At 35.4% G+C, this 13,853-nt stretch overlaps 1 protein-coding gene across 1 annotated transcript in view; it reads right to left on the bottom strand.

Annotated features, from left to right (window-relative positions):
- Positions 1–5,661: 5,661 nt before the first annotated feature.
- Positions 5,662–13,853, bottom strand: part of DCDC2C (doublecortin domain containing 2C) — a 125,650-nt gene continuing 117,458 nt past the window's right edge. Inside the window, exons 9-11 of the mRNA XM_006863999.1 lie at positions 13,072–13,128; positions 12,885–12,953; positions 5,662–5,760 (exon numbers count right to left, since the gene is read on the bottom strand). Coding sequence (XP_006864061.1) covers positions 5,662–5,760; positions 12,885–12,953; positions 13,072–13,128 — 225 coding nt within the window. The remainder of the gene's footprint in view (positions 5,761–12,884; positions 12,954–13,071; positions 13,129–13,853) is intronic.

The following is a 13,853-nucleotide window of genomic DNA, read 5'->3' as shown; positions in this document are numbered from 1 at the left end:
TTAAACAGTTCTTAAAGTCTTCCCTGCTGTGGAAACAGCTGGCAGGCTCCTTGGTGCTCTTGCCGGAGGGGCCTCAATAGAGAAGCAGATGAAGTCACTCTTTCAGATGGGTGTTGCATACCTTTTTTAATTTTAAAACATTCAGTGTTCCCATGTTCTGTTCGAACAACTGCTTCTTGGTTCAGGTACTGATTCCTCATGAGCACAATTAAGTGTTCTGGAATACTTCACAAAGTTGTCCATAGCTTGTCATGATCCACACAATCAAAAGCCTTTGTGTAGTCTATAAAGCACAGGTAAACATTTTTCTGATATTATCTGCTTTCAGCCAAGCTCCATCGGACATTAGCAATGACATCCCTCGTTCCATGGCCTCTTCTGAAACTGTCTTGAACCTCTGGAAGTTCTTCGTCAATGTATGATTGTAGCTGTTTCTGTATTACCTTGAGCAAAATTTTATTCACATGGGATATCAAAGAGATTGTCCGATGATTTCTGCATTCTGTTGGGTAACCTCTCTTTGGAATGGGCACAAATACGGATCTCTTCAAATCAGTCAGCCAGATAGTTGTCTTCCAAATTTCTTGGCAGAGATGAGTGAGGGCCTCCTGTGCCACCTACTTTCTTGAAATATTTAAATTTTGATTCCATCAATTCCTTCTGCATCATTCAATAATTTACCCAGCGAATCTTTCAATAATGAAAGTTGAGGCTTGAATTTTTTCTTCATTTCACCCACCTTGGAAATGCTGAGCATGTTCCAGATCTTTGCACATTTTGTTGTAATATTTGCCTTTAAGTTCTTGAGCTGATCTTTAGGTCCAATAAATGGGAAGTGTTCATTTCCATCCATCCTTTGTAATTTCAATCCTCAATGAATCGCAAATCACAGTATGATTTGGGATGGATTCATAATGACAAGAAAAAATTTTTAAAATTAAACACAAAACTCTTGTTTAAAAAAAGTAGGCCCACAACAAATAATACCTGAGGCCTGTAACATTAAGCATTAGAGACTCAGCTTTGAGAGGACAAATCTTTCTTACACCAAATTCTCTTCTTGGCATGACACAGTTTATTTGAGCAAGTAGAGCTCCCTTACAGAGAAGGAAAGGAGAATGTGAGCAAAAGAACTGTTCCCTACATGAGAAACTGACATTTCATAGAAAAATAAACATAGAGCATTCAACAGAGTGACACCATAGATAATCACAAGGCCAGCAATTCAAATCTACCAGTCACTACTGGAAAACCCTATAGATTACTATGAATTGGAACTGATTTGGCAGCACTTAACAACATTCAACAGAGAATTATTGAAAACTTGAGTAAATATGAGAATTTGTGCCATAATGTATTTCTTCAAGAGAAGACCAGATACTAACCCTCTAATTTAAAGGAAATCTAGGGAGGAAAATAATCATGGCATTCAAACGAACTTATGCACACCTGCACAGCTATGCAAACAAGGCCTCATTTGATGATATACCTACCATCATTTCACATCTGAGTACAAGTATTTCATTGAAAATCAGTCTAGAGAAGACAATCTCAATTGTACACTTATATTCTAGGTGTTTTAATGTATATACATCAAGATATCAGGGCAAATGACACTCAGAATATATATTCTAAGAAAAAATACTAAACAATAGGCAGGAGTTCTAGTCATGTGTTGCTTGGTGATTTTTATCACCTTCAACTGTATGCTTATTTCTCCAATGAGCTATAAATATTTCAAAAGTAGACAAAACCAGCTATTTTTCCATAATATTGAAAACATTTAATGCATGGTGTTCAACAGATTTTTAGTTACGGTCCAATGTTGACTTCAATGTGTGTTTTAAGTGACTATGGCTTGTTCAACAACTAATCACACATAACTATGCAAAAGCATAAAATGTACCTCTAAAAAGTAATAACCAGTTTCTCAAATTGATTAATTCAAAATCAAAACTCTTGTTCATTTTTTATTAACAGCACCCATTGTTAATCAAAATTAAACTTATTTATAGTTTTGGAAAAAAATTATAATTATGATTTCATCTTCTGGCTAAACTGATTTAACAGCACTTAACATCCAGTTACAAATGGAGCTTGTCACTATTACCAATCTGTCCGTTGTTATTAGGTACCGACTCATAGCGACCTTATGCACAACAGAACAAAACACTGCCCAGTCCTGGGCCAACCTCACAATTGTTGTCACACTTGAGCCCACTGATGCTGCCATTTTGCAAATCCATCTCTCTGGGGGTCTTCCTTTTTTTCTCTGACCCTACACCTTACCAAACATGATATCTTTCTACAGCAACTGGTCCCTACCTACAATATGTCTGAAGTATGAGAGACAAAGTTTGGCCATCCTGGCCTCCAAGGAGCACTCTGGCTGCACTTTTTCCAACACAGATCTTTGTTCTTTTGGCAGCCCATGGCACTTTCAATATTCTCCTCTAACACCATAATTCAAAAGCATCAAATCTTCTACAGTCTTCCTTATTCACTGTCCAGCTTTCACATGCATATGAGGTTATTGAAAACACCATGGCTTGGGTCAGGCGCACCTTAGTCCCCAAGCTCACAGCTTTGCTCTTCAACACTTTAAAAAGGCCTTGTGCAGCAGCAGATTTGCCTAATGCAATACATCATTTGATTTCTTGACTGCTGCTTCCATGAGGGTTGCTAGTTGATCCAAGAAGAATGAAGTCTTTGACAACTTCAACCTTTTCTCTGTTGATAAGAATGTCATTTATTGGTCCAGCGGTGAGGATTTTTGTTTCCTTTACATTGAGTTGCAATCCATACTGAAGGTTGTGGTCTTTGATCTTCATCAGTAAGTATTTTAAGTCCATTTCACTTTCAGCAAGCAAGGTTGTATAATACCAATCTGTCTAGATGTTTAGAAATCTTCTTATATATATTTTAAATACACTATATATTTTTAAAACTGAACAACTAGCATATTCCAAATATTCTTTGTTCCAGAGAATTACACAGAATAGAAATTTAATACCTAAATTCATGGTTTAAATTTTTGGTTTTCATTTTTAAATGTATTATGAGGTAAATTATTCCATCTGTTAGCTTTTCATTTTGTCTTTCTTAATTTTATACATTTGAATGACAGCCCTGCTCAAAATGTTTAAATCTATTTCTGATAAAATAAAATCAGCATTCTGAAGTATACTGAGAAATAATTTAAAATGTTAAAAGTGGCTTCAATATTGATTAATGGTATTTGTTAAAATAACTCTTTGTTAGCTAGAAAGTCATGACCCTTTTAAGACATTTTTAAATTTTCTACATGACAAAAAATGTGGACTAGACAACAAGTTTGAAGAATATACACAATAGGGAAAACAGACTCTGAGCAGAGGAATTAAGTATTTTTCTTTTTTTATCTATATTTGCTAATTATTTTGCAATAAATATGAGTTTTTTTAATTTGATAAATTATTCTTTATTTTTAAAATAATAAAGTATTATAGAAAAACATTACATTTAAAAAATAAGTTGATGACTACTATGTGTAATGCATTATACATGTCAGATACTGAGGGGGAAAAAACAAAATAACTAAGTGGTTACGAATCAGGCTGCAAATCGCAAGGTCAGCAATTCGAAACTACTAGGTATTCCACAGGAGAAAAATGAGGCTTTCTGCTCCCATAAAGATTTACAGCCTCAGAAACCCTGTACAGGGTTGCTGTGAGTCGGAACCAACTCCACGGCACACAACAACACAACAAATCCTTACTATCAAAATCTTTAAACCTTTGCTCAGAATGATGATTAGACTAGAGAATGACAATAATAACAGTAACCTATAATTTATTCCCAAGGCATTGTTTATGCACTTTGTAAATATTTCTAATATTCATACTAACCTAACAAATTGGTAATTATATTCATTTTACAGATTAGAGAACTGGGGCTCAGAGAGGTGAAACTTTATCATCAGAGACACACAGTTTATATGAGTCCACTATTTGCTTAGCTTTCATTCTATTACATTTACTAAAATATTCTGAATGAAAGAAAAGTAACATGTATGCTAAGTAGATGATAAATTTTCCAAATACTTGATGCTAAAATCAGATTGTAGTCCTGGTGTGGTGTTGTAGATAAGCACTGGACTGTTAACCACAAAGTTGGTGGTTCAAACCTACCAGCCACTCCTCAGAAACTCTATACAGGGTCACAGTGAGTCTAAACCGATTTAACAGCACTTAACAACAGCAGATATAACATTATTTAAGCTTACAGAGAGATCATTGGAAATACAGATTATTATTTCACCTGTGAAATGCAATTAAGTTAGTTGACTGGGAGTTTCAGTGGACAGATGCCAAATTAACAGCTGAAAGTGGGAATACCAAAGTGTTTAATTTCAAACTCAAGAACATGTACTTTCATTATCTAGTTTAAGCATAAATAATACAAACTTTTGTTTCAAACACAGATATTTTATACTTTTCATGAACTTTCAAATTCTGTTTCCAGCTGAGTCTTGAGAGGGCTTAACCCGATATTCATGCAAATTAATTGTTGATTGCATGGAATGCAGAGAGGTTCAATTTCTTACACAAAGGACATACAGCAAGTTAACAGAAAAACTAAAGCTAGAATTCTGTTTCCTTTCACTAGTTCACCTTCACTGTCTGCACTTTAGGCATATATTCACAACAAAACTCTAGTTGATTTGTGCACAATCCTGCAACTAGAGAATGGTGACAGATGCTTTTATAATTCAATGATTTCTAATAATAAAAATAGTAACACTGAGTAACATTATTTCTAATCCTGAAGACTGATTTTGTTTTAAACATTTTTTAAAAAACCTACAAGCAAATTGAGGCTCTGAGACTTTAAGTAATTTTTCCAAGGTCACACAACTGTTACATGATGGATCCCGCATCAATAATTCAACTCTAGATCCATCTGATGTTATATCCCAGGAAGTTTCCTTTTCTGGTTCTGATTAGGTAACCTTCTCAAACTTTACTATTTATGGCCCTAGTTCTTTATAGAGTCATGAGAATGTCTAAATAAATAAATAAAAATTCATGAACTCAGACAAAAATCATTATCATCACTCAGTCATTTACTAAAGAATTAAAACTTGATTCTCCTTACGCTAGATCCTTCTAAGGCTGAGCAGCAGACAGAGCAGCACTGGACATTTGGAAGTGTTTCAACAACCATTGACCTGCCGCCTTGGCCTTGGGAACAGCTGCCCAGCTAGAGCCATCATCTTTCCCAAAAGGGGCTGTATGCCTCACAGTTTACTAGGGAGTCAGCCTTCTTCCTAAGCCTTCACCATGCTGACACATTTATCCTTAACTTAATGGCCAGTCTGAAAGTGCAGATTTTATGTCTGCTTGAAAAACTTAAGTGAGTACCTCAAGGTGCCTGTTTGCAGATAATTTATGGATGGGATCTCCTAATGCACTACACTAAAGGAATTTTCATGATCATAACTTATTTGCCTTGAGAGTAGGTTGGTCCACCTATCTGAAATGCCTTAATAATCTTTCTTTTCCTCAGTGTTTGTTTTTTTAACTCTAGGGAAAGAGCTATGGCATAAAGGATGAAGGTGTAAAAGTTATATTTCAAAAAACATCTGCCCAAAGTTTGGTATCCAGTGATTAGATTAGAAATCTAAATGGCTGTCTTCAGAATAAGAAACCCAAAGCTATAGAATTTGTGGGTACAAACCTTTCTTTCATTATCATCATAAAGCTTTTCATCTTCATTTTCCTGTTATTAAAGAAATACAGTAATCAACTATCTGTAAGAAAAATATTATAAAATAAATCTTTTATCTCTTCTATTTCGTCTCATTTTCTTGGTTAAGTTATTTTTTATTATAGATACATTCATTAGTTCTGTCTAAAATCTCTCACCTCATCCTAAATTGCCGTTTCTCATAATCCTCTTCCATTTTGTCAAGCACTGAACCTTTCTTATCCTAATTTCTTTCTTTTTATATAGTTTGTTTTGTATTTTTATCCAAAAGAGAGCATACTAGAGTCTCTGTTCTGTACCTTGATTTCTTTTCATATAATATCTTGGTAATTCCACCCTTTCAGTACAAACAAGTCTAATTCATTTTTTCACAGTCTTAGTGTTTTGTACTGTATGAATGAAGCTTAAATTAATCAGCCAGATCCCTATGAATATTTTAATAGGATTTTCACTGTTGATTTTTTGTTATTTCAAATTATTAGTATAACTATGTAATGTTTTTAGCCATAGAAATTATGGTACAGAAGACAGGTGCACAATTGAATTTCAATAGAACGCAAAAATTTCTTATCAAAATGCTATACCAATTTATATTTTGACCCTGTTAGGATGCACTGCTGTTTTTCTACATCTTCCTTAGCACTGGACATTGTCAATTTGATAATAAACAATCAAAAAAAAAAAAAAAACTCTCGTTGTTTATTATTTGCATATCTTTATTTAGTAATGATGCGAATACATTTTCTTGTCTTTTGAAGATTTTTATTTCTTTCCTGTGAATGTCCTATTTGTTCATTTGCCTTTCATCTTATTGGAATGTGTTTGTCTTGACATAAAACTACTTCAGAAATTAAAATGTGATTTGTGTTGCAAATATTTTCCTCCAAATGTTGACGGACTTTTGACTGTATGGTATTTACCCAAGAGGAGAGATTAAATTTCATATAAGGAAATGGCATGGATTTGGCTATGATTACTCTCAAGCCTTTTGAGACTTGTGGATCAGTCAGCTTCATTTCTAGTTCTCTCTATAGAGAATTACTTCTTTAGAATGGTTTGGCCACTTCCCAGTCAGAGTTCCTAAAACTGCTCCATGCTGCCTCCATTATTATATAATGATGTGGTACTGTGGGTTAATGCACTGGACTGTAAGGTTGGCAGTTCAGGCTCACCAGTTGCTCCTTGGAAACTCTGTATAGGGTCACTGTGATTTGGAACTGATCCGATGGCACTTAACAACAACAAAATATCCTCAAAGTTCTTATTCAAACTAAAACTCAGTAATATAGAAGGTGCTAAAAATGAATTAAGTACAGGATTTCCTTTTTTAAAATTACAATTTATCTGAAGAGATAGTTGTTGTTGTTAAGTGCCATCAAGTCGGTTCCAATTCATAGCGACTCTATAATGGGCTTCTGATGCTTTCAAATAATCACAGGAACAGAAAACTTCATCTTTGTCCCATAGAAGAGATAGTAAAGGTACACAAATATGAATAAGTCTAATAAAAGCCAATGTATATGTGGTGCTTTAAGATAAGCACTGAAGTGCACCCACAAGGTTAGTGGTCATTATCAGCCTGTCCTTGGAAACCCTATATAGGGTTGCTATGAGTTGGAACCCACTTGACAGCACTCAACAACAAGAGTTAGATGATGGAAGAAATAGAAGCAAAATAAAGTTGAGGATCAATGGAGGAAGAGATAATACCTCTTGGTGGAGAATCCAGAAAGCCCTAATGAAGAAGTTGGCATTTACAAGGAGCCTAGGAGGTACGTGAAAGTTGAAAAGGCAGAGATTAGGCATAGGGCACTCCAAGCACCATTAACAACACAAAAAGCGGCAGAAAAAATACAAAGCACAGTCTTGAAGAAAGAAAAACATGTTTTCCAAAATACTAAAGTCAATTAATCTTTTTCTCTTCATTTCATAGAATATACAAAATTACCCATGAAATTTGTACATAACCCTTTCAGTTGTTGATGTTCTTAAGTGCCAACGAGTCAGTTCTGACTCACAGCAACCCTTTATAGGGTTTCCAAGGAGCAGCTGGTGAGTTTGAACTGACGACCATGTGACTCAAACTGACTATGTAGTCAAATGTTTATCCTATAACTCCACACCTAGAAAAATATTAAAAGACCGATCCTCCAGACATCAGGATCAGAAAACTCATGCAGTACCCAACCATTCCTATCCATAACAGGTTTTATCTGAAACATCCCTGCAGAATTGGCATAAAGAATATACTTAAACATTTTTCAGGAAAAGGACAACTAAACCATCTCTGGAGAGCTCTAAATACCTAGTTTGTGGATACATCTTTCAGCATTGCCATTCTTGTGGAAAGGGATCTTTGAATCTTTTCACAACCATTACACATTCTTTTATAAACTTGTTGGTGGTGTTGGCTGTGTGATATGGAGTCAGTTCTAATTTATAGAGATCCTGTATAGTTTTCCAAGGCTATAACTCTTTTTGGGAGCAAAAATACTCATCTTTGTCCAGCAGAGGGACTGGTAGATTCAAACTGCTGACCTTGCGGTTAGCAGCCCAATGCATAACCCACTGTATCATCAGGACTCTTTGTTGTTGTTGTTGTTAAGTGCCATCGAGTCAATTCTGACCCATGCGACCCTGTATTGTTTTTCCAAGGTGCAGCTGGTGAGCTTGAACCACCGACCTTGCAATTCAAACAGCTTTGCAGTCTGGCGCATAAACCCACAATGCCACACAGGGACTTTTTAGCAGGTACCACAAACTTAAAAGTACTGATTGCACATAAAATGTTTTTACTACCAATCCAAAACAAATAGAAGAACAAGAGACAAATAATTCCAGACTACCTTGCTTCAAACAGTTCTCAAACACCCAATTTACTTAAAACTGTATGCAAGGAGCATTACTTGAAATAGGTGAGAGAGAGAGAAGAAAAAATCATCTTTATTACTTCACACACTTTTAAAAATAGCTCATTAATGTTGATGACATTCCTTTTTGGAAATGAAAAATATTGTTCAAGAACCTAATAATTGTCATGACTAATTAACATCTTTAAAGCAGTCTGAGGATGAAGAAGTATTCTGTAAAAGCATAGTTCTGTTTCTACTTTAGATTCTGATTTCATTCAAAATGTTACTAACATAAATGTCAAAATAAGTTCACGTGTCCATAACTCCCTGGGCTTGGAAGTGGGGAGGGTCATAATGCCTACATTTGAATGTTGTTGTTAAGTGCCATAGAGTCGATTCCAACCCATAACGACCCTGTATAGGGTTTCTGAGGAGCAGCTGGTGACCTTGAACCACCGACCTTGCAGTTCAAATGGCTTTGCAGTTTGGCACATTAACCCCACAGCGCCACATTTGAATAGCTCTCTAAAACTAGGATTATTTTAATGCTTAAAATTACAACAGAAATACTTGTGACCAAACATCAGAAGTGTAATATACATATTTTTGAAATAGAGTTCATAATAATATCCTGTCTTACAACTTTGTTGATGTTCTGTCTCATAGCGACCCTGCACAGGGTTTCTGAAGAGCAACTAGTGGATTTGAACCACCAACCTTTTTGTTGGCTGTCCAAAACTAATCCTACATCATCACACCAGGAAGGCAATTATTCCAGAATTATATATTTAAGTTTAAGCAATTTAATCAGCCATAGGTACTCAGAGCAAATCCACAAATATGCATTAAACATGTATTTCATACAAGACATATTAAGTACATAGATGAATATAAGACAACACCTTGTGAATGTCACACAATCTAATATGGAGAGTGGGGAGTCAATTCATCAATGACAGGCCCCAATTTTAATATAATAAATGCCAAATAAATGGCATATAATGAATTTGTCAAATAAATATACAAATGAAATGCCAAATAAAACTACTGTTCACTGATAGCAGATAAGCGATCACTGTAACCTATTGGCCAGGAAATGTTAATTGAACATTGCTTCTTAAAATTATTATTGCTAGCTATTACAATATATAAAACGATTTTTCCCCCTCTGAGCCATCAAACATGGCCTAAGCTTTTTAAATCCATGGAATGTTTCACACCAACAAAAAAAGAGTATACGACAAAGTTTTGTTAAGGTTTGCTGGAAGCAAAGATGAAAGAGTATGGACTTAATAGGAGTAAGCATTTCTGGATACTTCACAAATCATATAAACTACATAACAATATCAAAACAATTACATACCTAAAGAACAAACTGTGAAGCCCAATATAGTAAATAACTCTTCTGAAAACTATATGCTAACCAGTATGAGTCAGTGGAGGAGGTGAAGGAGGTGGGGACAGTGCCTTTGGAATAATTCAAAACTGGTTTCACACTCAAGCTCCAGCACTTCTTAACTATTTAACATTAAAAAGTTACTTACGCTATTCAAGTTTCTTTCTTTCTTTCTTTCTTTTCAGTATATATGGTGGGAAAATTAATACTTACCTTGAAGAGTAAATGTGAGGATCAAGTGGGATAGCATATGTAAAGGAACTACTAACACAGTTATCTAGTACATATAAACCTAATAAATACGTTTTCTGTCTCTAGTCTTTCCCTTCTCTATTTTATGCCATTAATATTTGGGCAAAGAATGGAAGCTTGATTGTTTCATAACATCTTCTTTCCAGAAAGGTTTAGATTTTTAACCTAGATACTTGAAAACTAGGTGCTTCAATCTACCATTATTTCAATAATATTACTTGCAGCAAGAAAGATACTTTGATTCAATCTAAGAAATTAAATTTGCTACTGATTGATATCAAGTTACTAATACACATTAATGCTCCCAGAGGTCTGAGTACATTTCCATAACAAGTCAGTAAGGCCAGTCTGCAAAATATTCAAGTAATATAAAAACTCAATGTAATCAAATGCCTGTGTTGTACTTCTGTTAAAATATGACATTCAAGCTCTAGTTGAAACATAATAGTACCCTTCCCTCTACTTTCCCCAGTGCAAGCAAATGCTCTTTCTCTTGCTACTCTTATTCTAATCTTCTGGGACAAATATCTTCTCCACTGTCACTCCTACTCTCAATACACAGCCATCTACTCTGTCACCAAAGCAATGAGATAATATCTTTCCTCCTCATTTTGAAAGGCTTCCCTACTCATCTTAGAAACAGAATGTCTGTCTTTTACTACAAACTGCTTTCAAATCAAATGTATATAAGAAAATAAGAAGGGAAAAAAACAACAACATTGTTTTAAAGGAAATATTTGACCATATGTTGTAGAGCATTAAGCCCCTTTGCTGTTTTTGTTTTTTTAGGTTTAACCTAGAAAAATTGCTGAGGTCCCATATCCATTACTGCAAATACCCATTTTCATGTTGAACCAAGAAACCAGGGACACGCTGAATAGCTAGCTCCACACTATCTCAGAAATTCTCCTGGCCTCATTTCTCCCTCATCTTGAACTAGGAAGCAAGGAGCTGCAGAGCAAATTTAAGAGTAGAAAATAATTATTTCAAGGCTGCTGTTTTTTTTAGATAGCTCTGAAGTACTAAACATCTGAATCGACTAAGACTTGATACCCCAGATTTATTATACAACTTTCACCCTTGGGCTAAAATTTAAAATGTAGAAACAACTTAGGGAAAGAAAAAAAATTAGAAACAGAATTTTGAAAACAAACTCCCAAAAGTCTATTTCTTAGTTACATGACTTGCCTATTTAAACTTTGTTTTCCAAATACATATATTTTATGTATAAGATTAGTCATATAATTTCATAGAGTACCACAGAAACAGGTTTCCAATGTGGATGATGTATCTGAAATGCCTGGATAGAAAAAAAGAGCAAACAAACAGGAAATCCAGGCCAGAGTCTCCTTGTGCTAGCTTATGCTGCCATCTATTGAGTAAAAACTGTAGACATTCTTATTTGTCCCAACAAAATATACTGTCTATACAACCTCAAGAAGGAATGTCTGTGTTGTATATTAAAATGGAACCACCTACACACCTGCTGCTACATTTCACCTCCCCTAACATTCCCCTCTAAATATACAGTTAGAGACTTTTTGGTGAAGTTTCCAAGTTTGTGACTGGAAATACCAACCCAGAAAAAAAAAAAAAATCACTGCCATCGAGTAAGGTTTCCGAGATTATAAATTAGGGGTGGGGAACTTCCAACCCACGGGTCATATAAGGCTGGTGAAATCATTTGGTCTGACCCTGCCAAGTCAACCACAGTTTCAGCCACCACATTAGGGGTGAGTTCATCATTGTTTGACCAAATATAGCAGGTTATGTTTTAAATTGATAGTTTTGTATGGCCCACAAATGATGTTATAAATTTTGGCATGAAAAAAGGTTCCCTACCCATGCTATAAGGAGCTCTGGTAGTGTAGTGGTTACGAATTGGGATGCAAACCGCAAGGTCAGCAGTTGGAAACTACCAGCTGCTCTGCAGGAGACAGATGAGGCTTTCTTATCCCATAAAGATTTACAGCCTCGGAAAACCTGTACAAGGTCACTATGAGTCAGAACCAACTCTAAGGCACATAACCACCACCACCCATGCTATAAATCTTTGTGAGAGCAGAAAGGTTCTTTCTCTCATGGAGCAGCTGGTGGATTTGAACTACTAACCTGTGGTTAGCAGTCTAACACATAACTAACTCATTACACCATCAGGACTGGAAACACAATAAAATGTCATTAGGACAAGTATAAACTAGTAAACCAGTTGCCCTCAAATTTATTACAATTCATGGTGACACCGGAGTAGAATTGTGCTCCACAGGGTTTTCAATGGGTGTTTGGGGGAAAGTAGATTTTCAGGCCTTTCTTCCCAGGAGCCTCTGGGTGAACTGAGCCACCAATCTTTTTGTTAACAGACAAATGTGTTAACCATTTGCGTCACCTAGCAACCTTAAAGCCAGTAAAAAAGCCATTAAAAATCATACTAATATTATTTTCTGGCACACAAAAGACTCACTCTACATTAAAGTCTACTTAGAAAATACATACTCTAAATCTATGCTGAATTTTGTTGACAAACAGATGTCATAATCTTTCATTCTTCCACCATCAAACCTGAGTTCCTTTCAACTTGTTACACTAGTAAGGTACCATAGACACAAACCATGAAATATAAAATAAAATTAACTCACTTCATTGCCTTCCAAATCAGAGGTTTTATCATAGATCTCCTCATCTTCTTTAACTAGTTCACCTGGTAACTAGGGAAAAAATACGCCATGTTTTAAAATTAGTTATTTGAAAAATGAAGAGAGTACATGATACAGCGTGCCTATCTAGACTATTTCTATGAACAGAGCTGAAAAACTTAACTTTTACCTGTTTATCCTGAATGGTTACGTATTTTACCTTTGGCTCCACCAATGAAATGCCAACCTATTGATACAACTGCTAGAGATATATTTAAGGAAAAATACTATAAATCCCTTGTGTGTAAAAAGAAATGACCTGGTCACTCCAGATGCCTCTGATCAGCAAGTAATAAATGACTGCCTCCCTCTTGATGCACTTCAGAGATCAAAACCAGGACACTCTATTTTCTCTGTTCAAGAGACACCCTCTACAACCTGGTTCAGTTCATTCCTCATACAGCTGTGCTTTTTCATTCTTCTTACTTATTTTTGTAAGATCAAAGCCATGGTTGTATAGAATTTTGCCTAAGAAAAATATCTAGAGTTTGAAAATCTTCACATTTAATGCCCAGCTATTGAATCAGATGCCTTAAAAGAAGAATGAAAACCAATGGTCAGAGAGTTAGAAGGCAAATCAGAAGAACTAGTATGTCTTAACAAAGGAAAAGAGCATGCCAACAAAAAGAGTGTGGCCAATGGTGGCAACTGATCCTGAAAGGTCAGGTTTGGTGAGAACTGAAAAATGTGTCGGATTTTCATAACACTGAGGTCAAGAGCTGTCTGAGTATCTACCAAAAAGAAAATGAGTACCAAACCATCCCTCTCACTGCACTATCTATTTCTTATCTGAGTATAATTCATTGCATTTGTCACCCACAATTCAGACACCATTCTTGAAGTTATGGGGCTTATTAGAGATATTAACAGGCTATAGTTTAAGGTCAGAAATGTTCAGGACACAGTTCTTCC

The sequence above is a fragment of the Chrysochloris asiatica genome, unplaced genomic scaffold, assembly GCF_000296735.1.
Source record: "Chrysochloris asiatica unplaced genomic scaffold, ChrAsi1.0 scaffold00058, whole genome shotgun sequence".
Classification (NCBI taxonomy): Eukaryota; Metazoa; Chordata; class Mammalia; order Afrosoricida; family Chrysochloridae; genus Chrysochloris; species Chrysochloris asiatica.
This window is presented reverse-complemented; position numbering and strand designations above follow the sequence as displayed.